We start from the raw sequence: 24,642 nt of genomic DNA, 5'->3' as shown, positions 1-24,642 counted from the left end.
GGCGGGGCCACCCGCGATTTCTGCTACCAGTTCGGGCGAACCGGTCTGAACCGGCTGAATACCGCCTCTGGATGGGACACTGCAACCATCATGAATACATGCCGGTTGCCAAGAATCCAAATTTTGATCACATGACCAAAGTCACATTTGGTCACATTTTTCCACTGCTGCTGTTAAGTTCAAACGTTCACTAAATAAACAGTTGTATGTCAAGGACTACCTGTATTAGACATGTTCACTGCCTTGAGTTATTTATAAAAATAAGAAAGACCAGGTATAAATCAATAAACAAATGTTGAGACCAAAGTTAGAGGAACACCGGCTCTGCTCCCATGAAGCCCTTACCTGATGCAATTGGCACGTGATGAAGAAAGTGGAGGGGTCATTTTCATCTTGTTCAATATAAGCCTCTACCGACAAAGTCTTCCCCTCCAGAACCAAGGCACATTCATAGTCCCAAAGCTGATCCTTGAAAGGAAAGGAAAGCAGGGTTGATTCTTATGAATGAGATTCCTGCCTTCCTTTCCAAACCTTCCGTGTTTACTCTTTTAACTTCTTCTGAGCCAGCCTTGGGCAAATGCATCAGCCTTCGCTATCTACTACAACATTTAGACCAGAAGTCTTCAAACTTGGCAGTTTTAAGACTTGTGGACTTCAACTCCCAGAATTCTCCAGCCAGCTATGCTTAAAGCTGCCAAGTTTGAAGACCTCTGATTTACACTATTTCAAAGCCAGGTTTGTTCCATCCCATTTCCAAATTGCTTTGCAAATTTGATAATATTTGCACATTGCATTTTGCATGTACATTTTCATTTTCAACTGCTTTATTTTCCCCAACATCCGCATATTTTTTGCAATATGTCTCACAAAGATACTTTTTTTTTTTTTTGGTACACTATTCCACATGCAAGAGATTTCGGGCCTGGAGGTGACTGCTATCAGGTGGCAGAGACTTATCTAAGCGACTTGCAATCTTCCCAGCCGGCTTCTCCATTGATTTTGCTTGTGGGAAGCCAGCAGGGAAGTTGTCAAATTGTGATCACAGGATGTTGCAACGCTTGCGTGAACAAGTTGGCGAGTATCCAGATCATGATCATGATTGGGAGGGGAGTGACTTTAAGGCCTGGTTGTAAGTGTCACTCGTTCAGCACCGTCACAACTTCCAACAGTTGCTGAACGAGTGGTTGGTGAGTGAGGACTCTATATGGCATTTGCTTTTAAAGGATAGAGAACAGAAATATACTTCATATTTTATCTTTCCTTTCACAATCACCAACAAATGAAATACATAGAATTAATATTGCAGCAGTAGTAAGACAGTCATAGAAAGGGTGCATGCAGTGGGTGTCCTTGTAAATGTTTAAGAATTGTCTCTCCTGGCTCCATTTCAGAACAGCTGATTGGCGTGCTAAGCTAGGCAATCAATCAAATCGTTATTACTGTCATAGGCCAGCAAAATGCTAGCCTAGTGGCTCAGTTCTGCACTCAGCTAGCTGGCAAAATTCCAGAAAATGTAATAATCGGCTTGCACAAGCCGGTGCAAGCTGGTTTCCAGCATACCACTGGGTTTACGCCCTCCAGATAGAGCACAGGGTCACCACACCCTGCCACCCCCCTCCCCCGCCACCTGACCTGCTGCCACAGTCTTGCCTGGTAGAGGTGAAAGTTTTTTCCAATCAGGGTGATTTTTCTCTGCACATTGACCGGCATCAGTGAGGATCCCTGGATGCCCTTCACACATGGACAGGCTTCGGGCCCCCAGCTGTACTCCTCCGTCTGAAAGCACACAAACACACCGAAGAGAGTAAAAGAGGATTCTGCGTAGATCAGGGGTGTCAAAACTCAATTTCATTGAGGACCGCATCAGGGTTGTGTCTGACCTTGTGGGACCCAAGTGGGTGTGGCCAGTTCAACATCCTGCTGCCCATGCACGGTCCTCCCGGGCTCCGTTTTCAGCTGTGAAGGCCTCCTGCAACTCTCTGCCAGCAAAAATGGAGCCAGGGAGGGCCACACACAGCCCTCCCAAGCTCTGTTTTTGCTGGCAGAGGCACTTTGCTGTTTCCAGGTCGGCCCTGCGGGCCAGATCTAAGCACCCCACAGGGCAAATCTGGCCTGTGGGCCTTGAGTTTGACACCCCTGGCATAGATTAATAAAACAGAATATGCACAAAACACTGAAACCAGGTTGTCTTATACAGGTAGTCCTTGACTTCCAGCCATAATTATGCCCAATATTTCTATTGGGAGATCGTTCTTAAGTGAGTTTTTGTCCCATCTTACAACCTTTCTTGCCATAGTTGTTAAGTGAATCACTGCAGTTGTTAAGTTAGTGTTAGGGTTGTTAAGCGAATCTGGCTTCCCTATTGACTTTGCTTGTCAGAAGGTCACTAAAGGGGATCACCTGACCCTGGGGGCACTGCAACCGTCATAAGTATGAGCCAGTTGCCAAGCCTCTGAATTCTGATCACTTGACCATGGGGATGCCGCAATGGCTATAAGTATGAAAAATGGTCATAAATCCCTTCATTCGATGCTGCTGTAACTTTGAACGGTCACTAATAGAACTGTTTTATGTTCATTCAGAGAAAGCAGAAACAGGCCCAAAGACATTTAAAGATTAAGTGTCTGGGTAAAAAGATCTTTTTCTTGTCAATATGTAACATGTAAAAGATAACTGATGAAGACCCTCTCACCATCACCGCTTGGCAGCCTGGAGACGCAGGCAGGAGGGTCTCCAGAGAAGCTCTCCGGTGGAAACGTTTCTATTACTATTGAATTCTACAAGCAGGTGGGTTCTTCCTGCTTTGCCCACATGATATCTGTGAGATTATCGGCCTTACAGTCAGCTAGTCTACAGTAGTGGCCAAAATTATGGAAACCTTTTGGGAAAAGTGTATTTTTGAGGGTTGATGGCTAATAACAGCACTTTTTTGGGGGGGAGTTTCAAGATAATCCTATTCCACTGCTGGAATGGCCTGGGAACAGCCCAGACCTTAACCCAATTGAAAATCTATGGAGTCGACTAAAGAAACTTGTTAGTCAGAAGCGACCCAGCAATAAAACCCAGTTAATAGGAGCAATCCTTCAAGCTTGGTTTCGCACTATAACAGCTGCAGAACTAAAAGACTTGGTTCATTCCATGGGAAGACGTTGTAAGGCCGTAATTCATGCTAAAGGTTACCCAACTAAGTATTAACTGACATGGTGATAATTTTTGAATATCTCATTTTTTTCTCTGGTGATAATTTTTACATATCTCGTTTTTTCTACGTGTTTCATTTTTCTTCTTTATACTGTAACTGCTATTCTAATAGCAAATCCTTCATAAAAGTTATTGCATTACATTCTTGATTAATTTATCTTTCCATTTATACAACATTTTATGGTACTACTCAAAAAAAAAAGTGGTGTTCTTAGCTATTTTCCCAAAACGTTTCCACAATTTTGGCCACTACAGTAATTACTATGTTCTGGAGGAGAAGCATGATTGATAGATGACTAACTTTGGACCTAAAGAGAAGGGCTCTTTCCACATCCCTCTTCAAGTTGTGGGAGGAAAAAAATCAAGATGAATCCTTTTTTATAATTTGCTCTCATTAATCTGATAAAAATGGTTTTAAATACATTTGGCAAAAGATTTACATGATCTGAAGGGGAAGCAGAGTATTAAAAATACACTTGGCTAGAAACATTGTATTTCTGTATCTATAAACATCAGGATTGTGCAAGCCACGGAATTTCCTCGAACACCTGGTGGAAGTGAAAGTTGGGCTTTGAAGAAGAGGACAGGAAGAGTATTTGATGCCTTTGAATTTGGTGTTGGGGAAGACTTCTGAGAATACCATGGATAGCCAAGAAAACAAACCAGTAGATCAATGAATAAATCAGAGTTGTTGTTTGTTTGTTTTTGAATTTATATCCCGCCCTTCTCTGAAGACTCAGGGCGGCTTACACTGTGTTAAGCAATAGTCTTCATCCATTTGTATATTATACACAAAGTCAACTTTTATTGCCCCCAACAATCTGGGTCCTCATTTTACCTACCTTATAAAGGATGGAAGGCTGAGTCAACCTTGGGCCTGGCGAGACTTGAACTTGCAGTAATTGCAAGCAGCTGTGTTAATAGCAGACTGCTTTAGTCTGTTGAGCCACCAGAGTTCTCATTCAAGGCACAAGTGACCTGAATAAAAATATTCTACTTCAGAGATATTATGAGAAGACTCACATTTCTGGAAAAAGGCTCCAATGCAGAGTAAGATGGATGGAAAGAGGAGAAGAGGATGACCATTAGCCGGATGAACAGTTATACCAGTAATGGTGATGAATGCACCACTGGAAGACTTGTAAGAAGCAGCTAGGGCAGGGGTGAAATGCTCCCGGTTCTGACCGGATATCGCGATCTGGTAGCGATTGTGGCCGGTGGTTCGGCAATCCGGTAGCGATGACAATAGCGATGATGGAGCAAAGCTCCGCCCACCCGCCCGGGTGTCATTACTTCCTGGTTTTAACCAGGAAGTAATGTGTTTTTTATCTTCTGCGCATCTGCGCATGCATGTGACACGCACTCACGCTCAAATGTGACATGCAGCATGTATACTTCCAAGCCGGTGAGGAAGGAAAGTAGATTTCACCCTTGAGCTAGGGATAGATGCTCATGAAAAAATTCTATGTGCTTGCTAGGAGTTGAAAACAACTACATGGTTTAGGGTTTCTCTTTTCCCTCACATGTATCTTGCACAAAAATTAAGATGCTGGACCAAGACTACTGGTCCAAGCCCACCTTAACCATGGAAGCTCACTGGATGACTTAGGGGGAGTTGCTTCCTCTCACCTAAGCTCACCTTATCAATCAAGGTTGCTTGGAAGGGATAAAATTTATGCCACCTCCGAAGGATAAGAGTACAAGTAATCCTTTGACTTATGACCACAACTGAGCCGAAATGTTACTAAGCAAGACAGTTGTTAACAGCTGAATTTTGCCCCATGTTACGACCTTTCTTGTCACACTTGTTAAGCCAATCGCTGAATTTCTTAAGTTAGTAACATGGTTATTAAGTGAATCTGGCGTCCTCCTTGACTTTGCTTGTCGGAAGGTTGAAAAAGATGATCACATGACCCTGGGACACTACAGCCTTCATAAACTATAATCCAGTAGGAGATGACCAGGCTGAGCCCGAGGGAGGGGTCGAACACGTCATCAGTCTTGAGTCCCTGTGCGCCGGCAAAGGGATCAAAGTCCAGCCCACTTTGAACTCCTTGCTTAACCGCCGCTAATTTCCTTTAACCATTAGTAGTTCAGATTCTTGTAGAGAGCTTAAGCTTGCAATAAATCTTTATACTCATCTGAATCTCCTGATTTCCCCAGCGCTTGACACAACCAGTTGCCAAGCATCTGAATTCTGACCATGCGACCATGGGGATGCTGCAATGGTCGTAAGTGTGAATAATGGTCATAAGTCAATTTTTGCAGTGCCGTTGTAACTTCGAACAGTCACTAAACAAATGGCTGTAATTCGAGGACTACCTGTAGTCATATATGTCTATTTGTGTATGCAGAGTAAACCAGCCAATCAACCATCAGTGCCACGCAATAACACCTGTGGCGTTCTGAAGTGAAGCATGAGACTTACCAAATCTAGAAATCCAGGTGCGTCGTATTGATAATCTAGTGCTGGGTTCAGAATTCGAGGAAAATCAGAGATGTCACTCTCAGAGGAGTCCCCATCACCCGAGAGAAGGATGGACGCAGAGAAAGAGGAGGTGTCATTGTCAGGTGGCAGCGAAACCATCCATTCCTCACTCTCCTGGGATTCTGCGATGTCTTCAGGAGGAAGCCACTTCGGAAGGTCCGTAGGATAAGGCAACTCGAGAATGGGAGGCTCGGTCTCCAGATCAATTGGTGGTAGGATGCTAGTAGATGTGGAAGGGCTTCCGGTCTGGTTAGGGGTGAGAGGATTTAGGGAAGACGACGTAGGGGCAGAAGATGGAGTGGAGGAACTTTCAGCTTCAAGGAAAGGAGTCGTTCCCTCTAGAACAGGCTGGGGTGTGCTATACACGGCAGTAGAAGCATCAGTAGAGCCGTCTTCTGGTTCTGAAGTAGGATGTACTGTGGAAGAAAGTATCTCCAGCTGGCTGCTGGAGAGATATTCTGAGGTAGGACCAAGAGTCGCAGTAGTGGGCACTTCAGTGGGAGGCAACGTCAGAGAATCCCGGGTTGTCTCCAGCAAAGTAACCGTACTTGGGGTTGATAGAGGTGCCTCTGTGGAAGTCAGGGTTTCGGGCTTCAAAGTAGTCGGGGCAGGAGTGGCTGGCAGGTTGGTGTAGAGAATGGGAATGGTGGTGGGAGCAGGCATGGAAGTAGTCCCTGGGGTTTCCGAGAGGGTAGGGGGCTCAGTGGCCACAATAGGCAAAGATGACAGTGTTGTACTTGGAACGGCTGAGGAAGGGAACGGGCTGGAGTCCAGTATCTGAGTCTGGAGAAGCGAAAGAAAACGGAGAAGAGATAGCTAGTCAGTGCTAGGGAAAAAACAGGATCAGAAGGAGGCTATACTCTGTGCCTAAGTTCATACAACATGGTAAATCACAAAATTATTAATAAAACTACTAATCTTCTCATCGTATCCATCACCCATCTCCTTCCACTTTGTTGCTTGTATCCTTATGATTTATACTGATATTGATTGTTTCCTGATTGCTTATTTGTAGCCTATGACTATCATTAAGTGTTGTATCATTAAGTGTTAAATTTGTACCCTATGACTATCATTAAATGTTGTTAAGTGTTGTACCTTGATGAATGTATCTTTTCTTTTATGTACACTGAGAGCGTATGCACCAAGACAAATTCCTTGTGCGTCCAATCACACTTGGCCAATAAAATGCTATTCTATTCTAAATCACAAAACCAGCTTAACCATACTGTTGCTATGTTCATATTGAATGCCATCACCAAACAAATACACCACGTTAGGACATGCTAAGACAATAGTTAGGCTTCTGCAATACCAACCCCTGAAATAATGCATTTTAGCCTAATTATACTAGTAATGCCATTTTTTTAAAACACATGAATAATTCTTGCATAATTAGGAGGAGGAGGAGTAATGTCAGTGATATCTAGACATGAACATTATTGTATTTCTGCCTTCAGAAAGCAATCCTAAAAAAAATGGAGTATACATAATGTTAAGGCATTGAGATTTAAGAGCTGATGCAACTATAAAGCTGATGCGATGTAAGGCTGATGCAATGAAGATGAATCAGCATTGGTACAGCCAGTTTTAGACTATGAAGGGGTCCACAAAAGTCTTTACCACTTTAAGAGGTGTTCATATAAGGCAGCCAGGAGAGGGCGGATTCTCTCTCCTTGTGTCCAGTATCCATTGCTAAGTTCTCCGTGTAGAGTTAAGAAGAAGATTGCGTGCTTGTCAGGTATTTGCCTACCATGTATTTTTCTGTATATGTCTTGTATATAAACCACTGTTACACATCTCTGAGAGCTCCGTTTTGCTCCTGGGTTGTCCCTTACTACTAGTCACGCTGACACATAACTAGCAACCCACTGATTCTTATGTTTTCTTGAAAAGTACCCAGAACTATTCAAGTGTCTGTGAAGGTCTCATATTCTAAACCAGACTGAGCTAAGGTTCTTATAAACTAGGAACAAGCTATCTTTTCATTCCCAGTGTTTTTATTGCCATTTGGATCTAGGATTGCACATTAAATACGTACACATGCTCACGCACATGTATTCACAAATCCCCCACTGTCATCGTTCTCAGAGAAAACCTATGTTGTTGCTGATGACAATGATGTTATCCATTCAGTCATGTCCGACTCTTGGAGATTTTATTGGCCAGGTCTCTCCATGTTTTCTGATCTTGCATCGCTTCTTTGTGTTTTTTCTAGGCTCTGGCTGGAGTCAGCTTTGATGGGGTCCAGCTATCGTGTTCTCTGGAGGCCTGGTTTCCTTTTACTGCTCATTCTACCCAACACAATTGTTTTGTGAATTTCCCCGCGTGACATGTCCAAGATCGGTGAGGCGTCGTTTTGTGATTTAAAAGACCCATGAAACACCTACCTTCCTATTGTAGATGATGGACCCATCTTCACAGACAGTTTTGTGTGTGCAGAGGTGTTGATGGACGCACCAATTACACCCCCAATGGCTGCTCACACATCCCTGGCACCTAGGAACAAGAACACAACAGCTGTTGAGTAGACCCAACCAATCAAAGCGAGAATGCAACTGTGGGGAAAGGCATCTGGGGAAAGGAAAGGTCTCTTCATGGACGTACGGTGCAAATCTCCTCACGGAAGCCACGGCAGAACAGTCATAAAAGGAGAAAGTTGTTGAGGCAATGAAGATGTTGTGGAAGCGCACCTCCAGCTGAATGGTGATGTGATCTGAAAATGGAAATCAGGCAGGCTTCAAACATGATGCCACAGCAAACAGCATCTGCAGCTGGAATTTGTATTTCCAATCTGAGGGACTTACATACCAATATTTCTTGTTTCTTCTATCTATAAGCAGGAAAGATTACAGATACTGTAGTCCTTGACTTATAACCGGTCATTTAGCAACCATTTGAAGACCTATTTTTGGTCTACTTACAACCTGGAATGCGACCAAACTTCAGGCGCTTGGCAACATGGCTACATTTAAGGCTGTTTGCAGCATCCTGTGGTCATGTGACAAAGTTTTACAGTAATTTTCTTGAAAACCAACACTTCCTTCTTTTGGCAACACCAAACCCATAGTGCATTTGGTTAACAACTGCAGTGTTCACCTAATAACTGCCTCAAATAAGATTAAATCAGGTTGGTCACAGGACTGACTAGTTTTAATACTCTTGATGATTTATGACCGAAATGGGCTGGGGTCCATGACAGTCATATATGTCAAGGACTATCTGTTATTCAGAGAACTAGCTGAAGGGAGGCTAAGGCTTCTTCAAGGCCGGTATTTTAAGACAATATTGATGCGAATCACATTCATGAGACCACAACATTTATGGTTCCCAAGTAACTACTTATAACCTTTCATGACTTAAATCTGGCTTTGGGGGGGGGGGTGTCTGTAAAAATAGGGTGGGTTGATCCCTGTTGAGGACTGTTTCCTATTGTGATGCCATAGACAGCTGGGAACTATACATCTGGGACACAAAATCAAAACTATATGGTGAGCGAGATATCCATCCTGCACAGCCTTTTCTCTCTCTCTCCCTCCTCCCTCCCTCCCTCTCTATGCTTGTCTTTTTCTCCCAGGTAGAAGAGAAGAGGCTGCTTTTAACCAACGGTCTAAAGTGATTTGAATTTAAACTGAGGGCTGAATGTAACCTACTTGCAGCCCACCATTTCCCTAAGCTTGAAGATGAATCATGCTATAGAAAACCTACAGCAGGCCTCGTGTCTTCTCCTAGAGAAGTGAGGGAAATCCATGGGATGCCTAGATCTCATATGTAGCCCCTAGGATGGTTGGATTGATATTTTTGGACCTTTCTGAACATTGGGATATTTTAAGATGTCACCTGCATAAATTAAACCTCGAGTTCAATTTTTTCCCTCCTGTTTTTCAGGAACTTAGGGTTGTCGCAAAATACCAGGCCACAATTTTGGCCTTGATCATTCTGGTAATGACATTAGTTATTCTCCTCACAGCTTTGTGGTTTTGAAGCACAATGAAAAGATGTGGCCCTGAGATTGAAAAAGGATGTCTATTCTAGCCCATCTCATACCATCAAGCTGAAGAAACCAATTGGTATCATTACAAAGCAAACTGTTTCCTGTTTCATTCTTGCACAGTGGCCTGCTTATCCTTTCTAAAACATTTCCACCACAGAGATCTTTCCGAACATGCCACTTACCTGTCCCTGCGTTCAAACTTGGGGCATGGTTGGGCTCTGGCGAGGGGCACATAATGCCTGAACCCATCAGTATAGCTGGGCTCTTATATTCTCCAAAGAAGCAGGAATAGGACTCTCCGTTCTGTAGGGCTGGCAAATCCGAAAAAGTCAGGAATATCTGTCAATCAGAGAGCAGACAGATCAGTACTGTAATTTGCTTTTCCTAAGGAATATTCTCCTGCATAATGAGCATTCTCTCCCTCTTTTGAAAATGAGGAGGGAGAATGGAGAAAAACTGATTTGTTTGTCAGGTGTGAGGAACCAGGAGCCAGGATAGCGTTCAAAAGCATTCTGGGTTTATACATACAAGAATCTGACCTACTCAAGGCAAATTGGTGCCAGATAAGAGTCAACAAACTTCAAGGGGAGGGGGGCAGAGGCAGGTTTCAGCAGGTTCTGACCAGTTCTGGAGAACCGGTAGTGGAAATTTTGAGTAGTTCGGAGAACTGGTAGTAAAAATCCTGACTGGCTCCGCCCTCATCTATTCTCTGCCTCCCAAGTCCCAGCTGATCGGGAGGAAATGGGGATTTTGCAGTAACCTTCCCCTGGATTAGGGAGGGAATGGAGATTTTACAGTATCCTTTTCCTGCCACGCCCACCAAGCCATGCCATGCCCATTAAGCCTACTGAACTGGTAGTAAAAAATTTTGAAACCCACCACTGGAGGGGAGGGTTGAGTTTTCGTGGGTGTAGGGACTCTAGACGGATGATGCATTTGGCCCATCCCTTAGAGTCAGCCTGGTTATCTCCTACATTGCGGGGATAGGGGATATGCTCATATAAGTGAGTTGGAGACCTATGTACACTGATGTAAATCTATGTAAACTGACAACACTTCTCTTTACCCAGAAGTAACATCCAGGCCTCCCGAAACATTCTTGTAAAATATGAAGATGGCCAACGAAGCTTTAAATAGGCCAGACGAAGCATAATGTTGCTCTTCGTGAACTGTGAATTTAAAAAGTTTAAATTTTGGCTGTGATTGCACAACGTGCTTGATTAAGCCGATTATACTGTATATATCGTGTTTACACGTCGTGTAAAGTTGGGTGTGGGAATAATATGTTTGTTTGTTTGTTTTCTGCTTACTGTGTTATTTGACCCTTCCACATAGGCTGATTTAGTAACCAGATTAAGGATGTGCATGAAGATATTCTGTCAAAATGTAATTTACTACAATCATATCCATGTATTCATTTATTGCTGAGTTGAATCTGCCTTCCCTAATCATCTTATTGATTTCCAAGTTGAGGAAGGCCAGTTTAGACTGTCAAAGGAACACAGGATTTTTGTCTATTTATTCCACAAAAACTGGCATGGAAGAACAAGAGTGGAATAGAATGGTCCTCTGTGCTTAGGAAATAGTTCCTTCTCATATGGGATTACCGGAAAGGGTGAAAGCTTTCTACGTGTTCTATAAGCAAAGAATAACATGACTTGGATTTGGTTCTACCATATTCCCCTAAGAAGGTCTCCGCAAGCTGTACAAACTTGAAGTGAAAAACCAAGAGTGAGCTTTCACCCAGGCACTGGACTGGCAGGTGGGATTCAGCCGGTTCGGACCGGTTCAGGACAACCGGATGTTAATTTTAATCTGGTTCGCCGAAAAAATTGTTCCAAGGACTGGCTGACCTCTGGAGCCCGGGGAAGGCCATTTTCGCTCTCCTGGAAGCTCAAGGAAAGCATCTGGAGCCTGGAGAGGGCAAAAAACGGGCCTACCAAAAGTACCGGAAGTCCGGAAATGGGTCCATTTCTGGCCTCTGGAGGGCCTATGGTGTCGCGAAAATAACACACACACACACACCGTGGTGCAGGAGGCTGAGTAGGATACACCCCCATGGCCCCGCCTACCCAGCAACGGGGCAGCAAATCAGTTGCTGGAATTTTTCAATCCCACCCCTGACCTTTTGCCGTATGTTCCTGAATCAAAACTTCTGGGCATCTGAAGTTCTGAATTCATGAATTCTGGGCAGCCATTAAACATTACTACACTACATTTTTGGATTTTTAAAAATTTCTTAAAGCAGAAGCAACCTGTCGTGTCCCAGTCCTCCGCTGATGGCCGGGTCAGGGAAATCCGAATCAGGTGTGCCTCTGCAGCTCTGCCAAAGTCCTAGCAAAGTCCTCAGGGCAGGCAGGAGACCAGAAAGTGACTTCAGCAAGATATGTTTAGACTTTGCCTGACTCAGAGACTGCCAGAAAGCAGATCCTTTATATAGGCCATGGGGTGTGGCTCCATGACTCAGCACTTATCCAGGCCTGCCCCTCCCTTCCTTCTGACGCCGCCGCCTATCAATCCTTCTGAAGCGAGGGTCACTCCAATCGGCAGCTGTTGGTAATAGACCTTCCTCAGGCTCACATGCTGTGGAGGAGGGGGAGGGCTCTAGTTGCTCCGTTTGCCTGGGCATGGAGCCAGAGCTGGGGGCTGGAGATACTTGCTCTTCTTCAGCCTGTCTGGGCATGGAGCCAGGGCTGGGGCCGGGAGATGCCCCTCCTCAGCCTGTCTGGGCATGGAGCCAGGGCTGGGGCCGGGAGGCATGCTAGGACATTCTTTAGCGTTCGGAAGCAGATAAGCAGACCCCGGCTGTGGTGGCGAGATCGGACGAGACACAACACAACCTTCACAACCAGTAGTGGGATATGTCAAAGCCATATACATTACTGTTATTTAGTTTGGGTAATAAAATATTCTCAAGGAAACAACCAAGTTCTGAGAGCAACGAGGACCCTGCGATACTCTTCATTGCTCTCTGCTGACCTATAGGAGGGATGCTTCTGTTTCCATCACAACTGAAAGTTTTGTAGACAGCTAAGTTAGAACAAGGAAGATTTAGGATCTAATCTCAGATATACTGGCAGAGACAGAGAGACTGTCATTCAGTGTGAATCTTCAATCACTGACATTTTCCTAAGGGATTGGAAAGGATTTTTGGGCAAAATCCTGGGAGCTGCTACCTAATGATGCTGAAGTAATCTATTTAACTCAACATCTTCTGCCTGTCTGTTCATTCCCCCCTCTTCTGTTTTGACCAGGGGTGGGCTTCAAAAATTTTAGCAAGGGGTTCTTGTTGTGTCCTCGCCTTTATGACCGGCCACAGCTAGGGTGACTATCAACCAATCTGAGCGGCTGAAACACCGGCAACAGCAAGAGTGGGAAGCCGGGAGAGCTCCTATTGGTTTGCGCCTTGACAGCTACATACGCGTCGAAGAAGATCTGTCAGGGAACAGTTCCTGAGTTCAGCTCAGTTGGAGAACAGTTAGAGTTTTTGTTGTTCGTTCGCAGTTAACAATAAACGGAAGGTTATTTGAATCAGTCGTTCTGGTTTTCCTTCCTTCTGGAGTGTAGAACTTAATAGTTCTCTGCCAGGTTGCTCGGTGGGCATGACCTAGTTGGCCTCCTGCACCACAGCGGGGGGGGCGCGTTTTTGTCCTCCCTGGGCTCTGGAGGCTTTTCTTGAGCCTCCGGGAGGGCAAAAATGGCCTCCCCAGGCTCCAGAGGCCCTCTCCATGCTCCACGGGCCCATTTCCGGCCTTCCTGAACTTCCGGTAGGCCTATTTTTACTCTCCCTGAGCCTCCGCGTGCTTCCTGCACTTACCTGCATCCAAAACGGATTGCATGGGGACTCCTGGGAGGGGAAGGGGTGGGCGGGGCCAGCCAGGAGTGGGATTTGAGGGTTCTCTGAACTGCACAGAATCTTAGCTAAAGGTTCTCCCGAACCCCTGTGAACCCCCAGCAGCCCACCCCTGCTTTTGACCCACGCTACACTTCTATTCCATCCACCTGCTTCTTTCGGTCCCCATTGTTATCCAATCAACATCCACTTAACCTTTTGCAATAATAGGAAAAGCGTAAACAGACTCCACGTTCTCTCTTCCTGTAAAAGAGGTGCATGCCATTCAGGCTTTTGCTGTCACTGGAGGGTGAGGAACCATCTCATGACGGCGCCTCTGCCTTCAAAGGAAAATTTTATGGATCACAGCTCACGTTTTTTTGTTCTTCCCTGCTGATGCTGGTGGGGCTCAGAGACAGGATGGACAGACACTGCTGGGCAGAGTGAAAGCCCCACAGCCACTGCTCTTTCACGTGGAACCTGGTGCATTCGGAGCGACGGCTACACCTGCAGAGACAGAGATAAAAGCAGAGCAACGAGACTCTTGAATGAGGCGATTGTATAGGGTTGCCTGAAAACATCCATGCTGTTCCCAGAAAATATACCTTCTGCATAAGGAAAGTAATGAATGCTGCTCTCAGCCCCTTTGCTAAGCCCTTAAAACTTAGCAACTTTAAGAACAGAACAGAACAGAACAGAACAGAACAGAACAGAATTCTTTTTGGGCCAAATGTGATTGGACACACACGGAATTTGTACAGGAAGTCCTTAACTTACGATCACAACTGAGACCAAAATTTTGTTGTTAAATGAGACACTTGCCCTATTTTACGATCATAGTTGTTAAGTGAATCGTGGCTTCCCCATCGATTTTGCTTGTGAAAATTTGGTCTTATGACCTTAGGACACAGCAACAGTCCTAAGTACGAACCAGTTGCCAAGCATCTGAATTTTGATCACATGATCACAGGGATGCTATAAAGATTGTAACTGTGAAAAACGGCCATAAGTCACATTTTTTCAATGCTGTTGTAACTTTGAATGGCCACGAAACAAACCGTTGTAAGTCAAGAACTACCTGTATGAGCTCTCAGTGTACATACAAACAACAATGTAATATAATCATAAGATATCAATAGGAGAAGAAAAAGATAAGAAGAATATCTGGACTTTTAACTCTCTAAATTCTGCAAGTTGAAGTCCAGACATCTTAAAGTTGCTAAGGTTTTGAAGCACTGCCTTATGAAATAATCAGATGAGGTTGATCTGCAAACTGGTTTAATTTGGAGAAACTCCCCAACTCTTAGCACTGGATCTCAGTTCCAAAACCAAATCCTCAACAAGACCAGAATAGCTATATATATATATATATATATATAGCTATATATATTTGTTTTCTGAGGTTTTCGCGGGTGTTTGTATGTAGGTCTTTGGTTATTCAGGTTTATATATAAAATTTCCTCCAATCCTAATTCTCCAAACAGCGCCAAGAAAATACTGGAAAATATAAATGGAACATCATTTTCAGTAAATTTCCTTTTATGTTTCTTGCCTGGTAACATTTGTTTGCATTCGTATGTGAAACAACACATAATGGGCTCTTGGAAGTGATTCTTCTTTCCCATTTAGAATCTGTTCAGTTAATTTACTCATAATTACCAAATCCCAGGAACAGATGTAATCAATGAATTCGTCTGGGAACCTCAGATGATCTCCAGAAGTAGATAATGCACTGCTTAACAAGGAGTTTTAATCAGTTCTTTCTAAATTGTAAGAACCATGTCCTGCCAAGCCTATTACGGAACAAATGTTTAGGATTTACAGGGATTTTATAACCAACTTCTTGAATTACAGTTTACAAGAACTTCCAAAAATATTGTATTTGAATTCAGGACTACTGCTGCACGTGAACAAAGGATTCTGCAAAATCCTCATTGGTGCCCCTGAAGGACTTCTTTAGAATCATCCAGCACAAATTTATAGCAAAACTTTTTTTGAGGGGCAGGGGGAATCTTAGGATTTGCATCTACATCACCCTCTGGACAGTGTTGTGTTAATTTCTGGAAGTCAGCAGAGATGTCCCATATGAAAGTAGATGGATATGAATTAAATGAGGTCTTACTTTCCTTGAAGAACACACCAGCCACAATAGGGGTCTTTCACTGCCAAACAGGACTTGCAATCGGAGAACTGAGAACATTCAAAGATGGGGATTTTGGCCAACTGGAAGAGAGAAGCAGAGAATGGATTTTTGACGTGCTGTTATATCATAATTCTATCCAGTGGTGGGATTCAAATAATTTAACAACCAGTTCTCTGCCCTAATGACTGGCTGGGTGGGCGTGGCCATGGTGGGCATGGCCGGGGGTGTGACAGGCAGCACTCAGCCTACTGCATCCCCCTGGGAGCAAAAATGGGCCATGGGGGGGGCACATCGCCCCCTCTGTGCCCCATTTTGGGCTTAGGAGGCCTCCCTGCAACCTTCTGGAAGTGAAAATGGGCCACTGTCCCCCCCCCCCCGCGCCCCGTTTTGGGCCTAGTAGGCCTTCCTGCACTTACCTGGGAGCTAAAATGGGGCGTATGGGGACTCCTGAAAGGGGAGGGGAGGGGCCAGCCAGCAATTTAACTACCAGTTCACCCAAACTGGCTGAATCCCACCACTGATTCTATCCCAGCATTCTCCTAGGAACTCAAGACAATGCCCAGAGCAGGTCTCTCCTCATTCAATCCCACAACAGCTTTTAGAAGCTGACCTCCATGGCTGACCAGAAACTTGAGCCTGGAATTTCAGTTCAAAAGCCCACGCCAGTGGTGGGTTGCCCCCGATTTGGATTGGTTCTATAGAATCTGTAGTAAAACCGGTGGGAGGCTCCGCCCACCCACCCAGATGTCATCATAGGCGATCTGTTCATGCGCAGAAGCTCGGCACACATGCAATCCTGTTGCAAACCGGTAGTAAAGGTAAGCAGAACCCACCCTTGGCCCACACGCTTTCCAAATTAAGAGTCGGTATTGCTCTATTATCCTGGGGAGATGGGCAATGGTTCCGTAATTTCCTTTAATCTCAACACTTGTCATTTGTAGAAGTGGAAGGGAAGAGAATTTAATCAACTCAGTTTGATAATGTATCACTGTTTTTGTGTACAGGGGGGTCCTCAACTTTCAACTGCTTGTTTAACAACAGTTCAAAGTTAGAACAGCCTCGGAAAAAATGACCGTTCTCAAAATCATGACTGTTGCCCACCCCCACAATCACACATTCACAATTCAGGCACTTAGCAACTGGCTGGTATTTACGGTGGTTGCAAGTTTCTTGCGGTCACCTGATTCCAGTTTACAATCTTTCCAGCTGGCTTCTGACAAGTAAAATCAGCTGGGGAAACTATTTGCTTGACAACTGTGTGATTCACTTTAACGACCACATGATTCGCTTAACAGTCACAGTAAAAATGGTCATAAAATTGGGTCTAGTCACATGATGACTCAACGAATGCATCACTTAACAACCAAAATTCTGATTCTAAAGGTTGTAAGCTAAGGACTACCTTTACTTTCTTCCATCTTAAAAGCAGAAGCAGATTTTTTTCATTATTAAAAGTTCTAAGATTCATATCTGTGTATAAATGTACTTGGTTCAAAAACCACATATTACAATTTTGGTTTTGGAATAGTTCCTGTTTTTATAACGAAAGGCCCATTATTACTGCATCAAAATGCTCTGTTTTTCCTAGGTGATTCTGACTGAACACAACAGCCTTAGTTTAAATATACAGAATATATCCAGGCCTGCCCAATTCTGTCACTGCTTGCTCCAGGTGGGAAAATTATCAAAGATCCAAAAAGTTACAGCAATAGGCAGGAAGGAGGGTACTTGCAAAATTGGGGGTGAGAAGATTAGGGGCATGAGACAGGCTCCGATGAAATTTTCTGGTATTGGATTTATATCAAGGTTGAAATTCCCAATTGGCTTGGACACAGAGCTAGTAGTCCCTAATGAGAAACTTGATGGAGAGCTGATAAAAAAACAGAAAGCGATCAATGGCACCAGGCTGGGGGATATTCTTAGATAGAGGACAATTCCATCTGCTGGGTTTATTCCACCCAGTTATCTTAATTTTTTTGGCTTTGGTACAGTATTGTCTGAACCATTTTATAATTAAAAAGCTAACATTAACTCTCCCGCCCCAGCCCTCGTATGAATGCTATGAAATGGGGCCCTTTGAACTGATTCCTAAAAATGTGCTTTGCAACATTCATGAGTTCAAAACACAGCACCTTTCTATAACTCTTTAAAGCGATTCTGGACCTTTCCCAAGATCACCCAATAGCTGGAGAGCCAGATGCCTAGTTTGACGGAAAGACACAACAGCTCCCCCCTCACCCCCCCACCCCAAAAAATGCAGACTAGACCCACACAAACACCCTTCGTTTTTCAAAGCACTGTTTTGGAGCTGAGTGCAAAGCCTTGCACGGGGCTCTATTGTGCGTTTGCAGACAAAAGTGAGAGTTTTACCTCACCCACGCCAGAGAAAAATTACACCATAACGAATTTTGACCACTGCAAAAATCAAAAGCCAGACAAAACTGGCCAGCCCTGTCAAAAGAAAGGCCAAGAAGGCCTTACTTAGTGTGGGAAGGAGAAAGAGGCACACGTGGGTTGGATGATGGTTTCTACGTAGAGAGCTTGTTCTTAAAACCCCGCAGTTGCCAAAAATAATTTTGGCTATGGCTTTTGACCTTTGTCGGTAACAATTATTTATTAGAGGTTCTGGATTCTTGTGAGTCTGCAAAGTCTGACAATGTTGCATTTACTCTGATGGGGCTGATTTGCAAATAAATGGATTGCAATCCATAGATGCTAGATAGTTTGATACCTACATGTATGCCCATCCCTAAGTATAGTTACATAATCAGTCTTAAGTCCTGGAGTCCTTGAGGAAAAAGCAGATAAAAAGATGAGAGATAAATTAAAGGAAAGTATGCTCATGAGACTGGTCTCTAAATCTAAATCTAAATCTAAATGAGATCTCTAAATCCCATATCCATTTTACAATTACATCTTTATTTCACTTTGAGCTTAATGCTCTTATTTCCTGAGTAAATACCACTTTAAACATGGCAAAGGTATATGATCTGAAGTCTCCATAGCAACCATCCAAACATCAGTGGGCTAATAACATCTGAAAGGCCTTGATTATATTTAAATGTATTTCAAGTTGCAAGCAAGAACCTCCCTTGTTTCAAAATAAAATACCAAATACTTATAATTCTCATTCATTTCCACAAGGATGTTTCTGTAAGACTACTGATTAAATTCTAATTAAATATAGACCCCTCTATTTTATTTTATCCCATGGGCACACACATTCGCAGGCTTTAGATATGCCATATACCAGACCAATCAATTCCTTAAGTTGATTTTCTCCAGCTATTCCACCAAACTTGAGCTAAGGTTTGTAAACCTTATTTCTACATTGCTTTATTTCTCTTGAGATCTTGTACTACATTGGTGGCTTTATTTTCAATTTTATTTCAAAATGAAATGCAACTCCATAGGTCAAAGTAAATTAATACACGGCCTTTGCTTCTGGCATAGGGGCTTCCAATATTCAACAATCATCTGGATATTATGACTTTATTATATTTATTCATGCATGCGTATTTTTCATCCTTTACTATAGGGTTGGGAAACTATGGCCCCTTTACGACCTGTGGACTTCAACTCCCAGAATTCCTGAGCATGGCTGGCTCAGGAATTCTGGGAGTTGAAGTTTACAGGCCATAAAGGGGCAATACTTGCCCAGCAATGACTCAGAGAAGATCACCATTTTATAAGAATGTCAAAACAATTTCTCCTTTTGGGAACACAGGATGAAAAATACATTGAATCGCCAAATGTGGCTGAAAGTCCAAATGCTGCTAGATCATAAAGATTTCATCAATTCCAAATCATTTGGCACGCTTCTATTATTTTGAATACTGTTTTATTTATTAGATTTTTAAAAAACTCTTATTTATTGCATTTTTATTCTGCCTTTATTACTTTAGAAATAACTCAAGGTAGCAAGCGTACCTAATGCAGTATTCCTTCCTACTATTGTTTTCTCCACAACAGACCAGTGAGGTGGGTTGGACTGAGAGAGAGAGAGAGAGAGAGAGAGAGAGAGAGAGGGAGGGAGGGAGGGAGAGAGAGGGAGAGGGAGAGATATTGGCCCAGATGGTTTTTCATGCCAAAGGCAGGACTAGAATTCACAGTCTCATAGCTTTTGGGAAAAGTGTATTTTTGAGGTTTGATAGGTAATAACACTACTTTTTTTTGGAGTTTCAAGATAATCCTATTCCACTGCTGGAATGGTCTGGGAATAGCCCAGACCTTAACCCAATTGAAAATCGAAGGAGCCGACTAAAGAAACTTGTTAGTCAGAAGCAACCCAACAATAAAACCCAGTTAATAGAAGCGATCATTCAATCTTGGTTTCACATTATAACAGCTGTGGAACTAAAAGACTTGGTTTGTTCCATGGGAAGACACTGTAAGGCCATAATTTATGCTAAAGGTTACACAACTATGTATTAACTGATGTAATAATTTTTGTATATCTCATTTTTTCTACGTGTTTCACTTTTCTTCTTTATACTGTAACTGCTATTTTAATAGCAAATCCTTCATAAAAGTTATTGCATTACAGTCTTGATTAAATTATCTCTCTATTGATAAATACTACCACTCCCCCCAAAAAGTGGTGTTATTAGCTAGTTTTAGAAAATACACTTTTCCCAAAAGGTTTCCACGATTTTGGTCACTACTGTAGCATTTAAAAAGGAATTATGCTTGAATATTGGTACACAGCTGTGCTGTTAAGACAGAATAATCCTATACACATTTGCTTGGAAGTAATATCCTATTATAGTCCTATCATAGATATTCTTGGATATGGCTAAAAGATAGGATTGTATCCTTAAATGTTTAGCTGCAGAGAATATTTTTTTTGTCTGCAATGTTTTTGTTAAGATCTGAGGTGGGATACATTAGTTGGGGGTTCTGTTTGGACACTGGGTTCTTTTACTCTACTAATTTAGCATGCCCTGTACAGAACAGAACAGAAAAAGCTCTCTCATGATCATAGGATGTTTTTCCTCATCTCCATCAACAGGTCCTCATCTATTCTCACCATTGATTGAGTCATGACGTAGAGGTGCTCTTTCGGCTGGTCGAACAGGAGGTCTCGACATACTGCACTGTTCGGCTGGATCATCAACGAAGCATAGAGGATGGCCTCTCCCGTTGTTTCCATGTAGCCCTGCAAGGTAACAAATCAAAATGGCTAATGCTTTATTTAATTTAAAGGGATGGAGGAGCTAAGCAGTTCTTGGAGGAAGCTCGTAATTGTATCCTTTGGTGAAAAGAAAGATTACTTTTATACCTCTTTATTATTAGAAACCTTCCCCAGTACTCAATGTTGCAGTCAAAGTAAACTAGAGATTGGCATTTTCAGGTAGGGAGCACTGCAGCACACAATCAAGCAACAGTGTGGGTACCTCCCAAAAATACACAGGGCCAACCCAAAGGTGCTTTTTCAAGAGGCAATTGGACTTTCTTGTTTTTCTTTGAAGATGTTTCGCTTCTCATCCTGAAGAAGCTTCTTGGATGAAAAGCGAAATTTCTTCAAAGAAAAAACGAGAAAGTCCAGTTGCCTCCTGGAAAAAGCACTTTTGGGACAACCATGATGACCTGGATGACTGAGAATCTCCATAGATACTTAGGGCCAAAATCTCGCAAGGTCACTCGCAAGGTCACAAATCTCAGAAAACTGTTAAAGGTCCTAATCTAAGATTTTTCATATTCTCAACTGAAATCCTATCGGTGCTGTGAAATCTCACCAATTTCAACCATCATGATATTTTTAATTAACCATTATTTAATTTTGGCAACTTTAAGTGCTATTGATGATGGACCCGGAGGCCTAGTGTTCATTGTCAAGTTCTGGTACAAATATCTTTTAAGACATTTCCATCAAACTTAGTTACATCTCAGATTTATAAAAAAAAAGATTGAGAAGAACCTGCGCTGCCGTCTGTTCGCTGGGAATATTAGATCAAGATAATGGTGTTAGGAAGAGAAACTTGCCATCTGGAAGGTGGCTGAGGAAGGAAGGTCCCTCCCTCCCAATTCGGGTTTGTAAAAAGGCAACTCCATGTGGACTGTGGAAAGGGGAGCATGCAAACAATTGGACGTTTGAAAAAGCAAAAGCAAATGGTTGCCAGATTGAACCAGGACCAGAGGGGAGGAGATGGGGAGGAGAAGCTGGGCTGGTGTTCACTGCATTAAACAGATGTAGCTGGACATGTCCCTGCATTGGAACTGTTAGGATAATGCTCCCCATCTCTCCTCCAGAATCTCGAGGGAATGAAAGACAGGTAGTCCTCAAGTTGTTACGACAACTTGTTACCTCCGAGGTCCCTTCCAATTCTGTTATTCTGGTGGTAGTTCAACAGACACAAAGGCAGGAGTTAAAGGAAAAGAATTCTAGTGAGGTGTGACTCAAATGTTGGCAACTTTAAGAGGTATGTAATGAATTCCTGAATACCCAGCCATCATGGAGAATTCAGGAATAGAAGTCAACACCTCTTTAAAGTTGCCAGGCTTTTCCCAGTGAGTAAGCAAGCATACAGAAGGGTGCCATATCTGTTCACCTATTGCAAGATTGTGCCAAGGAAACCACTATTTCTTGAACAGCAGTGTGTACAACCATTGTGTGTCAGACCATTCTGAGCATGACATTTCCCTGAAGTCCCATTTGCAGCACAAAACTGTTATTTACCGTCCATTCCAAGCACAAAACTGCTGCTCAGAACCTTTTCTGCCCTTGAAACAGAACTTTCATGCTTCCTGTGGGATTTGCAACGTGAGTTCAAATAGATCAAATGAAACGCTTTGCACTCTCCTACCCTGCAACCTAGAGAGAATCCAGATGTGAAATAATGTAGATACGGCCTTGGGAAGAAGAAAGGGAACAATGAATTATTAAGAGTGGGGGAGAGGGAAATGGGGGGGGGGATCTCAAAGTAATGCCCCCTTCTTGATTTTGTTAAGTATAAAATGTGGTAAAGAGAAACTGTGCAGGATGAAGGCAAATGTTCCAGGATAATGTTGTAGATTTAATCTCAGTCGGTCACGGGGAGCAAAGGTTTCATCTTCCAAGCTTTCAGACTCATACTGGAGCCAATCCTCAAGGAAGTTCTGTGAGGATACGCTCCAGCACGAATCCGAAAACTCGGAAAACTAAATTCTGCTTTCAGTAACCGACCCAGATTGGATCCTAGCAGTGGTGGGTTTCAGATTTTTTACTACCGGTTCTGTGGGTGTGGCTTGGTGGACGTGGCATGGCAGGTGTGGCAGGGGAAGGATACTATAAAATCCTCATTTCCTCCCCAATCCAGGGGAAGGTTATTGCAAAATCCCCATTTCCTCCCGATCAGCTAGGAGGCAGAGAATAGCTAGGGATTTTTACTACTGGTTCTCTGAACTACTCAAAATTTCCACTACCGGTTTTCCAGAACTGGTCAGAACCTGCTGAAACCCACCTCTGGATCCTAGAAACTATGCAGGCTTTCAGGATTGTGATTCTACCCCACAGACAGCATTACTGGAATCCTTGCTGGTTCTGAATCTTGACTTTGCCTGTCTTTATTGGCTGCTATCAGATCAGAATTGTAGCCAATGAAGCATTGTAATAACTGCTTTGGGGTACTTCTCCCCAGTCTGGTCCCCTCTGTTGTTTTTAGACAACCTATCAGGCAGCAGTGAAATCCACTTACCTTCACTACCAGTTCGGGAATGGGAGCACGCTCGCTCGCTCCACGCCCTCTTCTGCACATGCACAGAGGGTCAAAAAAAGGACGTAATGACGTCCCGGCGGTTGGATGGAGCCTCCCGCCGCCGGCGCTACCCGTCTGTGCAAGCCAGATAGATTCGGCTGGATTTCACCGCTGCTATCAAATCTTCACAGTTTGGTGCCATCAAACTGATGTACTTCCATGTTATTGTTATCCAAAATATAAAGCCACCCACATTTTCCAATTCTGAAGTGCTGCAAATGGATGCCAAGAAGCCCTTAGATATTGGAATGTCCTCCTCAGAAAGATAGTTTCTTTGCAGGTCGAAGCAAAATCCATTTTATTATTGTGTTCATGCTGTTGTGATTTTCATCTTTTTCTCCTTACTGTTTTAACATTTGTTATATACATAATTCTGATATTTAAGCTGTATTACAGTAGATGCTGTAAGAAACTGTTTTTACCGACTATTACTGTACATACTGTAGTGTTTCTTAACCTCACCAACTTTAAATATGTGGATTTCAATTCCCAGAAGCGCTAGGTGGCGCTAATGCCCCAAAATGAAACAAGTTTGGTTCTCTGTCTAGGCTGACTAGTGTGGACTGACAGCAGGAAGCATAGCTGTGGGACCAGGTGTGTCAATGGAGGAGGCATGGGGAGCAGAAGATGACATGTGCATGATGGTAAGGGTAGTCCTCAACTTACAACCATTCATTTAGTGACCTTCAAAGTTACAATGGCAATGAAAATTTTTTTTCCATTTTTTTCAGAGTTAAAAACCATTGCAGCATCCCTCCAGTCATGTGATCAAAATTTTGACTGGCCTGTATTTATGAGGGTTGCAGTGTCAAGAGGTCATGTGATCACCTTTTGCAACCTCCTGATAGGCAAAGTCAATGGAGAAGCCAGATTCACTTAACAGCCTTGTTACTAACTTAACAAGTGCAACGATTCCCTTAATGACTGTGGAAAGAAAGGTCGTAGAGTAGACAAAACTCATTTAACAATTGTTTTGCTTAGCAATTGAAATGTTGGACTCAACTGCGGTCATAAGTTGAGGACTATTGTGAATGTGATGTCACAACACCATCCTCCATGAGATTTATCTGACCCTCACCTCAACAGTGTCTATAGAGCCCAGAAAATTGGTTTTTCTTCCTGGATACTTGGTGTTTTTTTAATTGCATGTCATCTGCATTTGATGAGTGTTTTTATTTTTTGCTATCCGTAGTCAAAATTGGGCTGTTTTGTACGCTGAATACAAGAAATAAATAAGGATCACCATGA

General features: G+C 43.1%; 1 protein-coding gene across 1 annotated transcript in view; it reads right to left on the bottom strand.

The window, feature by feature from the left end:
• The window catches only part of PLXNB1 (plexin B1), a 175,224-nt gene that overhangs the window by 65,127 nt on the left and 85,455 nt on the right, over nt 1-24,642 (bottom strand). Inside the window, exons 4-12 of the mRNA XM_058165649.1 lie at nt 20,688-20,816; nt 15,638-15,738; nt 13,890-14,022; nt 9,866-10,022; nt 8,297-8,405; nt 8,080-8,188; nt 5,630-6,472; nt 1,651-1,776; nt 346-468 (exon numbers count right to left, since the gene is read on the bottom strand). Of these exons, the coding sequence (XP_058021632.1) occupies nt 346-468; nt 1,651-1,776; nt 5,630-6,472; nt 8,080-8,188; nt 8,297-8,405; nt 9,866-10,022; nt 13,890-14,022; nt 15,638-15,738; nt 20,688-20,816 (1,830 nt within the window). The remainder of the gene's footprint in view (nt 1-345; nt 469-1,650; nt 1,777-5,629; nt 6,473-8,079; nt 8,189-8,296; nt 8,406-9,865; nt 10,023-13,889; nt 14,023-15,637; nt 15,739-20,687; nt 20,817-24,642) is intronic.

The sequence above is a fragment of the Ahaetulla prasina genome, chromosome 2 (assembly GCF_028640845.1).
Source record: "Ahaetulla prasina isolate Xishuangbanna chromosome 2, ASM2864084v1, whole genome shotgun sequence".
In the NCBI taxonomy this organism is placed as follows: domain Eukaryota; kingdom Metazoa; phylum Chordata; class Lepidosauria; order Squamata; family Colubridae; genus Ahaetulla; species Ahaetulla prasina.
This window is presented reverse-complemented; position numbering and strand designations above follow the sequence as displayed.